The 14025-nt window shown below is 44.1% G+C and overlaps 2 protein-coding genes across 4 annotated transcripts; both read right to left on the reverse strand.

Moving 5' to 3' along the window:
• Positions 1 to 2231: 2231 nt before the first annotated feature.
• On the reverse strand, positions 2232 to 3101 carry LOC123163721 (uncharacterized). The gene is made up of 3 exons (XM_044581078.1): positions 2979 to 3101; positions 2785 to 2831; positions 2232 to 2685 (listed from the first exon to the last, which is right to left on the reverse strand). The coding sequence occupies exons 1-3, from the start codon at positions 3064 to 3066 to the stop codon at positions 2395 to 2397; spliced, it is 426 nt and encodes a 141-aa protein (XP_044437013.1). The 5' UTR covers positions 3067 to 3101; the 3' UTR covers positions 2232 to 2394.
• Positions 3102 to 8835: 5734 nt separating this feature from the next.
• Positions 8836 to 13558, reverse strand: LOC123165400 (alpha/beta hydrolase domain-containing protein 17C). 3 transcript variants are annotated; one of them, XM_044583036.1, is made up of 7 exons: positions 13071 to 13558; positions 11241 to 11277; positions 10876 to 11112; positions 10758 to 10805; positions 9723 to 10153; positions 9524 to 9611; positions 8836 to 9023 (listed from the first exon to the last, which is right to left on the reverse strand). In XM_044583036.1, exons 1-6 carry the CDS (start codon positions 13391 to 13393, stop codon positions 9536 to 9538), a joined length of 1152 nt encoding a protein of 383 aa, XP_044438971.1. In that variant the 5' UTR covers positions 13394 to 13558; the 3' UTR covers positions 8836 to 9023; positions 9524 to 9535. The 3 variants fall into 3 exon arrangements, with proteins under 3 accessions (XP_044438971.1, XP_044438972.1, XP_044438970.1); XM_044583037.1 differs by lacking the exon at positions 8836 to 9023 and adding an exon at positions 9084 to 9460; XM_044583035.1 differs by lacking the exon at positions 8836 to 9023 and having other exon boundaries at positions 9084 to 9611; positions 13071 to 13556.
• Between the last annotated feature and the right edge of the window lie 467 nt (positions 13559 to 14025).

The following is a 14025-nucleotide window of genomic DNA, read 5'->3' on the forward strand; positions in this document are numbered from 1 at the left end:
GCCTACACCATTTCGGTTCCACGGGCTCATGCACCGACCCTTCCCGTGCCGCGCCCGCTGGCGCATCAGGCGTACTACGCGGCTCCGCAGCCGTACGGAGGATACCCACTACCGCAGCTGAGCGGCGCCTACGGTCTCCCTGCACCCCCCCCACCGCCGCCCTCGCCGGCCCTGCCGTCGGCGCCTTGGGATCCGGTGCTCCTCGCCGCGCTGCACGACGCGCCTACGCCGAACAACTACACTGGAGGCGGTGATTGGTACATGGACACCGGGGCTACGGCTCACATGTTTGCTCATCCTGGTAATCTTGCCTCCTTCACTCCCGTCACCATCGACCGCCGCATCATTGTCAGCGACGGTTCCACCCTCCCTATCACACATGTCGGGCACACTTCTTTTCCTTCTAATTCCATGCCTATTACTTTGTCTAACATACTTGTGCCACCTCATCTTATTAAGAACCTTGTTTCCGTTCGTTGCTTAACTCGTGAAAATCATGTTACTGTTGAATTTGACGGGCTTGGTTTTTGTGTCAAGGACGCTCAAACCAGGTACTTCACCGATGTGACGGCCTCGGCGAGCTCTATCCGGTGCATCCGCCGTCCACCTCCACCAATGCACCGGTTGCTCTCTCCGCCGGCGTCGATCTCTGGCACGCTCGGGGTCATCCCAACCCCGTCACACTTCGTCATATTCTTAGGAGTTTCAGTTTCAGTTGTAACAAGATAGAGGATCACACATGTCATGCCTGTCGTGTCGGCAAACATGTTCCCCTCCCGTTTAATAACTCCACCACCATAGCTTCTTTTCCTTTTCAGTTGATTCATGGCGATGTGTGGACCTCTCCGGTTCCTAGTAATTCGGGCTATTTATATTATCTGGTTATCCTTGATGACTATTCTCATTATGTGTGGACGTTTCCTTTACGACGAAAGTCAGATGCACTCTCCACTTTGACAGCTTTTTACTCCTATGTCAGCACGCAATTTGGGCGTCCCATCCTTGCTCTTCAGACTGACAATGGACAAGAGTTCGACAACCTTGCTTTCCGCACTTTTCTGTCGCACCATGGCATAGTTTTTCGTCTCACCTGCCCGTATACTTCACAGCAGAACAGTCGAGCCGAACACGTCCTTCGCACTCTGAAGGACTGCGTTCGCACGCTCCTGTTCCATGCTAATGTGCCGCCTCGTTTCTGGCCGGACGCACTCGCCACTGCTTCACTTCTCCTTAACCTTCGCCCTTGCCGCCCACGGTGGAACTATGCAGCTCACCATCTTCTCTTCGATACGCCCCCACCTTTTGATGGCTTGCGTATTTTCGAGTGCCTTTGCTATCCTAGCACTGCCGACTCCGCTCCTCACAAACTCGCACCTCGTTCTGTCGCTTGCGTCTTCATCGGCTACCCCTCCAACTCTAAGGGTTATCGGTGCTACGATCCCATCTCCCACCGTGTGTTCACTTCCCGGCACGTTTACTTTGATGAGCATGTGTTTCTGTTTTAACAGGTACCCCCGGCTGTTCCTCCCGTCACCGGTGACACAGGATCCTCAACGCCGCTCCCAGGGCGCTCGCGCGCCTCTCTTGGCCCGCCCCTGGCTTTGAGGCGCCCCCCCCCCCCCCCCCCCCCGCATGCGGCGCCTCCTACAGCCCCGACGTTGGCGCCCGTGGCCCCCCGGCGCCCCAGGAGCCCCCGGTGCCTGTAGCCGGTCCGGTCACCCGCACCCGTACAGGCATTTTTCGCCCGAGCTCGCGCTACGCCACGGATGACTACAGAATAATACTTGGAACTTCAAACCAATTGGCCTCGTTGGGTTTCCTCAAAAAATAGTGAGCATATCTGTTCACCTCGACGACGCCGGGCAAAGTAGCCTCCTGCTGCCTCCTACCGAAGTCACTGTAGGAGACCGGCGGGGTGCCACCGTGTTGTGGCGGGGAGAGTCTCCCTGGCCAGCCTCCACTGAATCCACCTCGATTCTGACACACGTTGACTGCTATGTATATTTCCTTGTGAATGTGGAAGTGGAATTGGACAAATTTCACACTCATACCTACCTTTATCCATCTCAACCGCTATTGGTGTTTTTTTCTATCTCCTGCATTATTGAGAACGAGGGAATATCAAATCCAGCAGAAAATGTTAGTGTGTCAGTTCATGAATTCTTCCATTTCGTTGCTGAGAATGACTTCTGTGAAATTAAAAGCTGGCAACATAAGCTTCACCCTTTCTAAAGTAAAAGCACTGATATTACTATATTATGACACAGGAGAAACACAACACCACTAAACACCTATATCTAACAAGAAGGAAGGCCATATCTGACAAATAGAATGGCCAGCCAAAAGAAAAAGAAAAAAGGTAAGGGAAACAAGCTACCTATACCCTATCCACCACTAGTTGTTCTTGGGCGGGTGGTTCCGTGGTCTACGGTAATCAGCGGTGAAGGGTATGTGGCCATCGAAGTAAGCCCCTGGATGAAGTTTCCTACCCCTAAAATAACAGTCCATACTCAAATCCTTCCCTCCTCCATGCCCACATTGTCCAACAGGATGTTTTGCACCTGAGCTTGCTGTGCTTCTATCATCCGTCTTCTCCATGGCTGCATCTCCAAGAACCATCTTTCCTCTTGTCAGTGCATTGCTTCTGGTTCCCTCATCTGTTATGGTTCTGTCAACGGTGGGCTCCTGCATATCAAGACTAACTTTAGTTAGACATTATCCCCGGCGGATAGTGCATTTCATCGAAATACCTACAAGTTTTTGACAACCCCTTGCAGTACTTACCAGCCTGGTTTCCGGTCCTCTCTCGCTGTCAGTTGCCGTCGGCAACTCTGAGAACAAAGAGTAAGCATGTCAGAGTTTTGTTCAAAATCACAGAAGAGCATGCCTGTGCCAGTGTGAACTATAAGAAAGAAAAGAGCAGTCGAATGAAAGGCCATATAGCTCTGGCATGAACACTCAGGAGCATCGGTGTATACCTCTGTGCGCAATGGCGACGAAGGGCTCAAGGGTGGCCGATAGGACGGCCACCCCAAGCAAGAAGCTTACGCAGTTCAACGGCTGCATAACTAACCGTGGCCCTGTTCGTCGAGTATGTCGGTCGTGCAACTAACGAACAGGAAAGGGAAGGAGAAAAGCAGGACACTGAGAGGGCGGATTTATAGTGACATTCGACACCTCATTGGTCAAAGCCCGACCTTGTGGCACGTATCTCCCGCGCATGGAATGCCGCATCTGTACTTGCAGGCCATATAGTACTCTGATCCCTCGGCATTTTCTTATTGGCTTGAGTATATTCACGTCCTTGGGAGTGCTCAAAGTTTGTCCCTTGTCGTTTGGCAAGCAGTAGTTTCCGATGATCTCTTGTGAACTGTGAATTAAAACTGCTCCAAGGATCTGCCATTGCTTGCGGCTGAAGATTTTGGGTGCATTGGGCATTCTGCCCGCGTGGATGCATGCAACAAGCAAAGTGTAGTGGCCAACTAGAAAGGATTTCGGTGACCAAGGCCAGAACCTAGGGCTTCGACCTCTCCTCCATTTGATCTAAAGTAATGGTTCTGGTTCTCAACACGTACTCCCAGACGATGTTTACTTATCAGACTCCCAGACGATGTTTACACATCAGACTCCCAGACGATGACCGCAAACAACCGGTGGCGGGCGCGAATCAGACGGGCGCGCACGCAAGATCGCACACACACCTGTGTTACACCACCGCCGTTGTCGGTGCCATTGAATTTCAGGAGCTTAGGAGTGAACGCTCGTCGGCGGCAAAACCATTCGCAGTCGGCTGAATTTGGTCAGTTTTCAGAGGTGGAGAAGCACATGATTCGACTTTCGAGCGTCAACTGTTGCAGACTTGCAGTTGGATGGGTTTGGTCGGTACTCGGTACACTGATTCGGCTTTCGAGCGTGGACTAACTTGACGGTTCCTCTTTTCAGCTGCTGATGGCTCTTAAAGCACGAGCGAGATGCCGAATGAGAGCTTTGGTACTGGTGCTTTGGGGAACAGGCACTGGCCCCGGAATGCGTTCTTGGAGACGGTCAACTCGGTCTCCTGGGACTTCAGGCTGTGCCAGCTGTGCTCGTGTACGTCCTCGCGATTCACACTTGGCCGAGAGGTTCATGGAACCGAAGTTCTTTCCGTTTGCCTATTCGCTGAACCTACCAAAAATAGGTATACGTACATTCGAATTTGTTGTGGAGAAGCAGCAGTCAGGCGACTTCAGAACGCACACGTACGCCAGCAGCAAAAGGCAGCTCTTGCGTTTACCATGCGAGCTGCTAGCACGTGCAACGCCGCGTCGGGCTCCGGCGACGGCATCATTTGCGCGCACTGGGAGCGGCCGGAGCACGAGGGCGCGACCTCCGAGCCGAGCGGGCAGGCGGGCCCGTCGCTTCTCGCTTTTCTTTCTCGGCGCGTCCCTGGTTCTGGACGGATGCAGCAGGGACACATTTTCTTCCTTGCAGGGGCAGCAAAGCGGCTCGAACCGAGAGCTGATGTAGTACCAGCGAGTACTCTACCTTTTCACAACTTCCGTGGATCAACTTTTCCATCGTCCTAACTGTTGTTGTGGGCTGCTTTGTGGTGGATCTGGATGGATGCGCTGCCAGCGTAACGTACGGCAAGCCAATCTAATAGGTGTAGGTTTTCTTTATTTAGGCCACGCCCAATGCAGGGGGTGCTTTGCCTTAGACGCCTCTGTGAGAACAAAGGGTACTACACATGATCACATAGCATTTCTGTGGGAGTCTTTATTTCCAATGTTAAGTAGGAGTACTACCTTCTCTCGGGTTTACAAGGCTCGGACACATTTTTTGACACTCATTTTCACCATCAAGTTAACTAACAAAATATTAAAATGTAAGACATTTTTGGCTCTAAATTTAGACCAAAAAAGGTCTTATATTTTGATACAGATGGATCATTTACTTTGTCTTGGAAAAATGTTGTCAATGATATTATCTTTCATTCTCAACTCATTGTGTTGTACTCCCTCTGTTTCTAAATATAAGTCTGTGTAGACATTTCACTATGGACTACATACATAGCAAAATGAGTGAATCTACACTCTAAAATCATCTATATACATCTGTATGTGGTTCATAATGAAATCTTTACAAAAACTTATATTCAGGAACGGAGGGAGTACAACACGTGGTTAAAGTTGGCAAATTCGAATCGTTCCTGCAGCTGGAATTAATGTCCTTCAAATCAAAGGACAAAGCTTATGAGATGCACAACACCTATGCCATTAAGGTTAGGTTCAGTATTAGAAACAGCCAGACAAAGCACCAATCAGATAAATTGCAATAACCGAGGACATTGAGAACCGAGTCAAAGGACACTACAATGACGGGTTGCGATGCTTGCTCGTGATCAGTTGAGTGTCAGCAAAGAGGAGATTCGGACAGCGCAAAAGGTTGTATCGATCACAATCATTATCTTGTTAGTCCAAATAAATTGCATATAAGCTTGAGGTCCCAAAGATGTGTTAGAGAAGTGGACAGGAAGCTAATTGGCCAGATACACGAAGTCGGGATGGTGCCAGATGTATTCATGAAGTTTCACGGAGGAGTCGAGAAAGTGTCATTCTCAAGGATGGATTGCAATAATGAGATCGATTGCAAACGCAATAAGTATTCAGAATCCAGTGATGCGCAAACAGTTAGAATACTTGAGTAATAAGCATACAGAGGATTTCTATATATTTTTATGCCATTCAGATAGACGAGGAAGGTGGTCAAATAGCTCATTTCTTTTGGGCATATCTTAGTCTATCATGGATCATGCATGCTTTGGTGATTTTATATCATTTGACACCACATTTCAGACTAGTAAGAGTGAGATAGCCTTTGCTCCGCTCCTTGGAACCAACCATCACAGGTAGACAATAACTTTTGGGTATGCTCTATTATTTAATGAGACAACTAAATCATTCATTTGGCTCTTTGAGACCTTTATAATGGCAATATCAAGCAAGCGTTCAAGCACAAGTTTACTAATCAAGACGCGACCATGGCATCAATAATTGCTTATGTATTCTGAAATACAAGCCATCGTCTTTGTTTGTGGCACATTATTTATGTTAATGCTGCTAAATTTCTCGAGCATATAATTCATAAGCATCCTGAGAAGTTACCACCTGATTTTAAAAGATGTGTGTAGAAACACATATCCTAGTTTCATGTAAAAAAAAGAAGCGGCTTGAACTTTCAGGACAACAAATAGATGGAAAATTTATATGGCTTGGGGAAAAGGTGGATGCTATCTAATGTGCCTCTTTTAAAGTCGATATGACCTCGACTAAAAGGAGCTAAGGTACGAATAATCTCTTGAAGAAAATATTTCGTATGAAAATCGGTCTTTCATAACTCCTTGTAGAATGTGAGAAGGTTTATGTTAGTCTTCGTAAAAATGAGTTGGTAAAGATTTTAATTCACATGTAAAGAAACGGATTTATTACATCCCAAATTTCCCTTTGTTGAAGACCACAGATGAATCATATACAAGTAGGGTGTACTCAGAGTTTGAGAAACAATTTAAAAGAAATTTGTCATTGTATTGTAAATTGATACAAATTGAGTGCTCAGTATTGACATATGACCATTACATGTTTTCCAGAAAATACGAATTCATATGTATGTATACAGGTTTTAAATTGCAAATATGGTTTCGTAAAATATGGCTTCCATATGTTATAACTATATTGTGCGAGCATGTCTTCAAAGTCTTCAATACGAATGATGTTTTCATTTTACCATCGCAATATACACTAAACAGAAGGACGAAATATGCAAAAAGAGAATTTTATATTAAGAAACAATTGAAACTGCATGTTACACATATCTCATTCTCATGAAAGATGGCATCCGCTACAATGAAGTGATCACTATCAAAAGAACTTATGAATGATTTGGAGAAATTCATTGAAGTTGGACTTGGAAGCACATAATCATCTAAGCGAAGATGCAAGAAAATTTGGTTTACATTTCCTCGGGTGATAAAAGGCGCCAACGGTAAACAACCATGGTCAAAGGTTGCCATACACATCATTTTCCAAGGTTGACATTACAGGATTAGCATATCCCCCGTGTATATAGATAGTTTGCCATTTGCGTTTTTATCACCCAAGGACTCAAACGATATTGTACCTTTTAAATTGGTTGTAGCACATTCAGTCAAAACTAGCAGAACCTCATGGGTTTTTTCTTGCATCTTACATAGAGAATTATCGAATGTACAACTTATCAATGGCCTTTTTTGAAATCATCAAGTTCTTTTGATAACAAACACTTCAATGAATGGATGCCACCCTTCATGAGATACATGCAACATGTGTTTTCAAACTTACCTTCCTACTTGTTTCTCAATATAAATTTTATTTTTGCACATGTTGTCCTTCTCTTCATAATATGTTGTGATGGCAAAATGAAACATTATTGATATTGAAAACTTCGTTTTGACTCCCTCCGTCCCATAATGTAAGACGTTTTTTGATACTAGGACGGAGGGAGTAACAGTTTACAAGACAATGAAAATTGTCTTTTAAAATTCTTCCTCAAATTCTAAATGCATACTCTTTGTATATGTTCAGCTACATTCTTCAGCATAATTTCGGATATTTTTTCACGTGAATTAAAATCTTCATCAAACTTAATTTCACAAAGATTAGCGAAAACCCTCTCACATTCTACAGGGAGTTTTGAAAGACTAAGTTTCCCAGAAAATCTTTTCTTGACAACATTATGCATTCCTTTGGTCCTTTTGAGTAGTGGTCATATCAGTTGTGTAAAAGAATCATGATAGGTAGCATCCCATTTTTTTCACAAAACTTATAGGTTTACCATCCGTTGTCCTCAAGATTGTACTCGCACAACAAGTCAAGCCACTTGTTGTTGAAGTAAAACTCTTCGTGCACGCATCTTTAAAATCGGGTACAAACTTCTCATGATGCTTATGATACATGTGCATTAAGATAAATGTGTCACAAATAAAGACGATGGTTTGTATTTCAGAATATATAAATTGTTGCCCATGCCATGGCCGCATCTTGATTAATGAAAATATGTTTGGATGTTTGCTTGACATTGACAAAAGGTCTCAGGTAGACAAACATAACGTAGCAGACCCAAAAGTTATTGTCTGTTTATGTTGGAACAAAATTTCGTTCTTTATGCAGTGGTTAAATGCCCCAATCGATTCTGTCATCGATAATTGAAACAATGGGCAGTACATACGTCACAAAGAATTTAACACAAATAGTAGAAATGACGGAAGAAGACATCATGTCCAACGGGCTTCTGAGTTTCTATTCACTACCTACTATCTAACAAGGAACCAGCTAAAACTCTTGAAATGTACTACAAATTAGAAGGAAAAAATGACCCATTCACACTAACGCATGCAGGTTGATACAGAAGAAGCCCATTGGAATTGGATAAACTACTTTGGAAAAAGGCGAAGACTAAGTGATGTTGTACAACTACTTCAAAATTCATTTGTTTTTCCCCGAAATAGGATGTTTTGTACCTAAATTTCCTAAAAACTATGATGTCAAGCGATGTTAGCTTCAATTATGATAGCTTACAAATTTCTTGTTCATAATTTCAATCATTTTGCAATTGTCTACAATGATCCTTAAGTCAAACTTTATAGTTTTGACCAAATTATAGAAAGAAGTATCAACATCTACAACACCAAATCAATATCATTAGATACATCATGAAATATATTTTCATACTGTATTTATTTGGTACAGTATAATTTGATATATTTTTATATGAAGATGGTGAAACATTATAAGTTTTGACTTAGGACAAAATATATCTGAGAGAGTAATAACCAGCCACAACAATTAGCATGCAAGCTGTTCTTGCATGATTCTCTAGCAAGTATGTGTCCGTCCTAGTTTACATGTCATCCTTGTATTTCGAGTTTTAATTACATTGACAGTGACCCACATTTCATTGGTCAGACTGATGGTCATACTTGAACCTCAAATGTGCAGGCACCATGTAAACTGCGACGGAGGGAGTATACATTGTATTAACAGAGAAACAGGATAGCTAGAACATGAGCGTTGAACTGAACAAAGATGATGATTACATTGAATGATCCAGTGATTCATTTCAAGTTCAAGCTCCATGACAAAGCAATCAAGTGACAGAAATCCATATTTGAAGAGAACTTCTTTCCAGAGGGAAGACACAAATTCCCAGTTTAGTTATCTATCAAATGTTTCTATGAAAAAGAAAAACTAAGACAGTGTAATGATACAACAACTTATGTACAGTGTAACAATGGTGTTGCTTCATACTCCGTGGGAGTAGCATTGTTGATGTGCCAAATGAATGGCTTTGAAAACTCAGGGGGTCGGGAATGAATGATCATTTCTTCTCACGAAACAATTCAGTGTGCATAACCCTCACCCAAATCAATACACCTTCCACAGCAAAACTAAAAACACCCAATTGAATAGATTATACAGATGAAATAAATACAGATACTATCAAAACTAACCTTCCACTATTTTCAGCTCCCGGAAGTGGAAGTTACTTTGAAGCAGTCAATATTGCACAATTTAACCGACCTCATCATCCCTCCAAAGCTGTCACACAATGCATTGCAAGAGTCAAGAAGACAAGATAAGGATATGCCCTGTAATAGGAATCCACATTAAACAGTAAAACAAACAGAGTGCATGTAAGAATATACAGACCGGTCAATGCTTTTCCGTGGCTTATCAGATTGATCCACACTAGCCCGTGGTTTGTCAGGATGATCTACACTCTTTCTGCCTTTATCCTTCCTATCTATGCTGCTCCTTGGTTTCTCCCGTCGATCTGTACTCCGCCTGTGATCAGTGCTTGACCTTGATTTGTCCCTCACATCCGTGCTTTTTCTTGAACTCTCCATACTTTCAGATCCTGTTTCAAGATCTGAAGGGCCTGAACTTTCTGGAGAATCATCTTTCAGTGGTGGGGACTTCTCTATGGCTGTGATGAACTTCTTTAGGTGCTTAATGTATTCGGGATAGAGTTCCAAATTACAATGGTTCCCACCTTTGACCCACAAAGGCTCATACTTCACTTTGGATAGTTCCCACAGTGCTCTCCCATGAGAACAGTCAACAACATCATCAGCCGTACCCTGCAGATGAAATAGTTTTAATGCAATAAATAGGTGAGGGAATATTGATGTTGCTATGGAACAGTCATCTCTTCCCGAAACACCATAATAAGAAATTGTTAAATTCCCGTCCAAGGAAAGAGTTGTACTCTTCAAAAGGAAAGGACAGTCACATAGGCACAACAGTACAGCTATGTTGAACTTAATCTATCGCTTTACATGTGATTGTTTTACTAATTACATTATGCCAAATGAATATTCTTAAAACTTATAAGACCGGTGAGTGAACAGGTGAACTGGCTGTTGGACAGGCAAACCAGCAGGTTGACCGATGAACCAGTGAACCAACAGCCTGGCGGCTAGGGTCATCAGTTCGGTTTTTAGAACTGTGCTAGAAGCATCTAACTTGAAACATATTTGAAGAGAATGGAGAAAACAATATAGAGATAATCAAATCTAAAAAGGGCTCGAATCCATCCCCGCGCCACCAAACTGGTACGGGGCCAACTATTGATTTCCTTTTCATAGGAGGAAAGAACACCACCAAAATTAAAATACAAAAGCATTTCATGTCATATGGAGTTTTAAGACCTTTAGGGAATCTTGCTGTCATTAGAATACTCACATGGATTACTAACACGGGGCATTTGACCAATGCAACTTTGTCAATGTTCTGCAAACAAAAATATAGGGATCAGATCAAGGAAAAGATGAAACTGAAAGAAACAAAGTAAAATAATCACCTTATATATGTCAAACCAGTATGTATGTTTCACAGGATACATTACTCTCAAGCCAGACGAAATTGGGCTATGTAGAACCACTGCTCTCAAATGAGGCAAACGAGATGCCAAATCTAAAGTAGGGCCACTGCCAACTGATTGACCATACAGAATGATGTTTTCCTCGGAGGCCCCATAAGTTTCTATGAGACACCTATAAGCGGCCTCTATGTCTGCATAAGTGTTCTGCTCACTTGGCTGCAGAATCAAATAGAAATAAATCAAGTCAGCTATGCAAACCGATGGTAGCTGAACCTCTTAAAACAGAAAGCAAAGGGGATGAGGAGAGGAAAAGTACTTTCCTAGAAAAAGATTTGAGTCTATACCTTCCCAGATGATTGCCCATATCCAGAATAATCATAACTGTAAAAGCGGGAAAGAATATACTTCATTAGTTACTGCGTGAAGCCAAAATGGGTATTAGGATCAGTGAAATATATGTGACACTGCCAGCAGGATCATGACTGGTAAGTATCAACTATCAACAGTATCAAATGGAAGAAAACATACATATCATAAACACAAACACAGAGCTTAAAGCAAGTACAGTAATATATAAGAAATCTCCTTGAAATTTGCATAACATATTGTAGCTGCCACGCATCAAAGCAACAACTGGTCTACTCTATATTATAAGGTCAAGAAAACTAGAGATAGACCCTTTGGAAAGTCAAATATGCAAACAGATGATAGAAAGGACAAACTGGTATTGGAGCTATAAGACAGATACAAATGGTGCTCAACTGAAAAAAAATGACTACTCAAACAAGATAAGCTGGAGACACGATAGAACAATTGTTCATTGCTCCACACACAAGATTTGAAACTGGGTATGCCTAATATTAACTGGACAACTCAATTAATCTAACCAGTAAACAGCCCATCTGGCAGTCTATCAATTATAAACATAGTAACTGATCAGGAGTGCCCAATTCCCTCATCAAAAGCCTGACCCACTCAAATGAGTAGATGGAACAGAAGCTACCAACAAAAGCTCCTTCGTTCATTCACTACTACCTACACCTACACCAAAACTGATAAGAGAATCTAAACTTGGAACTGGAAAGAAACGGACAATAGTTCTAATCAAAGTGCCCAAGTGGGAAGTCATTATTTTATCAAGATCAAATCAAATAATCCGGGGGGGGGGGGGGGGGGGGGGGGGGGTCCATTAAACAGAAGAACCAAGAATTAAATGTGAACTCAATGGCCTCACGTTTTAATAGACTTCGGCAAACAAATCTATAGCTAAAACTTCTGGTCAAACCCAACCAATTTTGCAGGTACAACAGAAACAATAACCATAATAATTATACAAGAATTAATTATAAGTGAAGTGAAAGAAAAAAGGTAAAACCCCCATCTTCATCATTAACAGTATAAGATCCCTACACTAGGAAAAATAAATATCCAAACGGAGCAAACAACAATGATGCAAACCTTTTATTTTTTATTTTTCCTCAGGGCAAGAATCTTAATATTGGTAAAAGAACATATGAATGTGCCAATGAGGCATTCAGATTTTGACCAAAAATGGCGACCAAACTACATTCCGACACAATGGATCTTCAGTCCTTACCGACTGAATTATTGAAGGTATGATCAGAAGATTCACAATTCAACACTAGAATCCAAATGTTTCATTTTACGTGCACAGATACGAGAGTTTTCAAACGACTCTAGCAGTGACAATGACATAAAGTAGACGTTCCCACCACTGACTAGCACAGCACACTAACATCCAAACTTCGCAATCAGTCCTAAATCCTCTAACATTTATTAGAAAAATAATGATCGACTTCAATCAAATCAACCAATTATTGACCAGAGTGGCCTAGTCTTCGGACCACCCAGCCGATAACAACGGCCTCACGGACATTCCCATCCCGTGGGTTCAACAACCTCAATCAAATCACAAAAGTATCTAAAGACTAATACTACTTTCCATGAAGGCGTGGATGCACAACCAACTGCCAGCACGACCTTGAAGATTAAACTTCCATCGACTTTTTACGGAATAACAGAGGCCCAATAAGCAAAACCCAAGCAGTCAAGTTCTACTAAATCCAGTTCCTACCACCGTAATCAAGCAAACTAACGCTAACAGCACCATAATTCATAACGAAATGTTACTAACAGATGGGAGACGTACTTACCCCATGAGGTTGACGTTGAGGTGCGAGCTGAGCTCGACGAAGAGCTCGTACATCTGGCCCAGGTCGGCCGCGTTGCCGTGGGAGTAGAGCAGCGTGAGGCGCGCCCCGGGCTGGCGCACGTACATGGCCACCACCTCCGAGCCGCGCTTGGTCGGCAGCCGCCGCGCCTCCACGCCGCCCCGCCGGGGCACCCCGCTGAGCTCCACCACCGCGCCGTCCGCGGCGGCCGCGGCCGGCGAGGGCGGGGGCTCGACGCCGTACGACGGCGGGGAGGGCGGGAAGAAGGCGAAGCGCGCCGCCACCGTGGAGGCGACGGCGCCCATCGCCGCGCTCGCCGGCCGCTAGGGCTGGGATTCGGGGAGGCGGAGGCGGGGGCGGCGGAGCCCGAGGAGGAGGAGCGGGGGAGGGTGGAGAGATGCGGGGGCGTGGCGAGTTCGGTATTTTAATGGGGGCGGCTCCGTCTTCGCGGAAGCTGCTGCGATCGGAGGGGAAAAGGGAACGGGGACAGCGGCGGAGGTGGTTTTGTTAAGCTGCGGGTGGGGCCTCCCGGTCGAGTGGTTAGAGTGGCTAATGATCCCAGCCAGATCAAGAGTTATCATTAGGGCTTTGGAAAAAGAAAGTTGTCATTAGGCTCTTGAGTGGTGGATCATGTGTGTTTGTGGCTAATTTGGAAGGGTTTAGGGCACGTAACGAAAATTTGGTCACCATGCGATGTAGCCAAGACGTCCCCGGTGAGTCGACGCATCCCCTCGCCTCCGATCGCCGCTCCGACGATCGGGTGGCATGGACCTTATTTTCTCTCTCGATGTTTGTTTGTTTTCTTGTGTTTTTCGTTGTTTTCGTTCCTAGAGAGCGGCGGCATGGCGGTGGATAGGTAGGCGTCTTTTTCAACGTCGATGTGGAGCCAATGGAGGTGCCTTATGGCGGGTCTAGTTGTCGAGATCCCATGAGGCTA

Source organism: Triticum aestivum, chromosome 7D (genome assembly GCF_018294505.1).
Source record: "Triticum aestivum cultivar Chinese Spring chromosome 7D, IWGSC CS RefSeq v2.1, whole genome shotgun sequence".
NCBI classification, from domain to species: Eukaryota; Viridiplantae; Streptophyta; class Magnoliopsida; order Poales; family Poaceae; genus Triticum; species Triticum aestivum.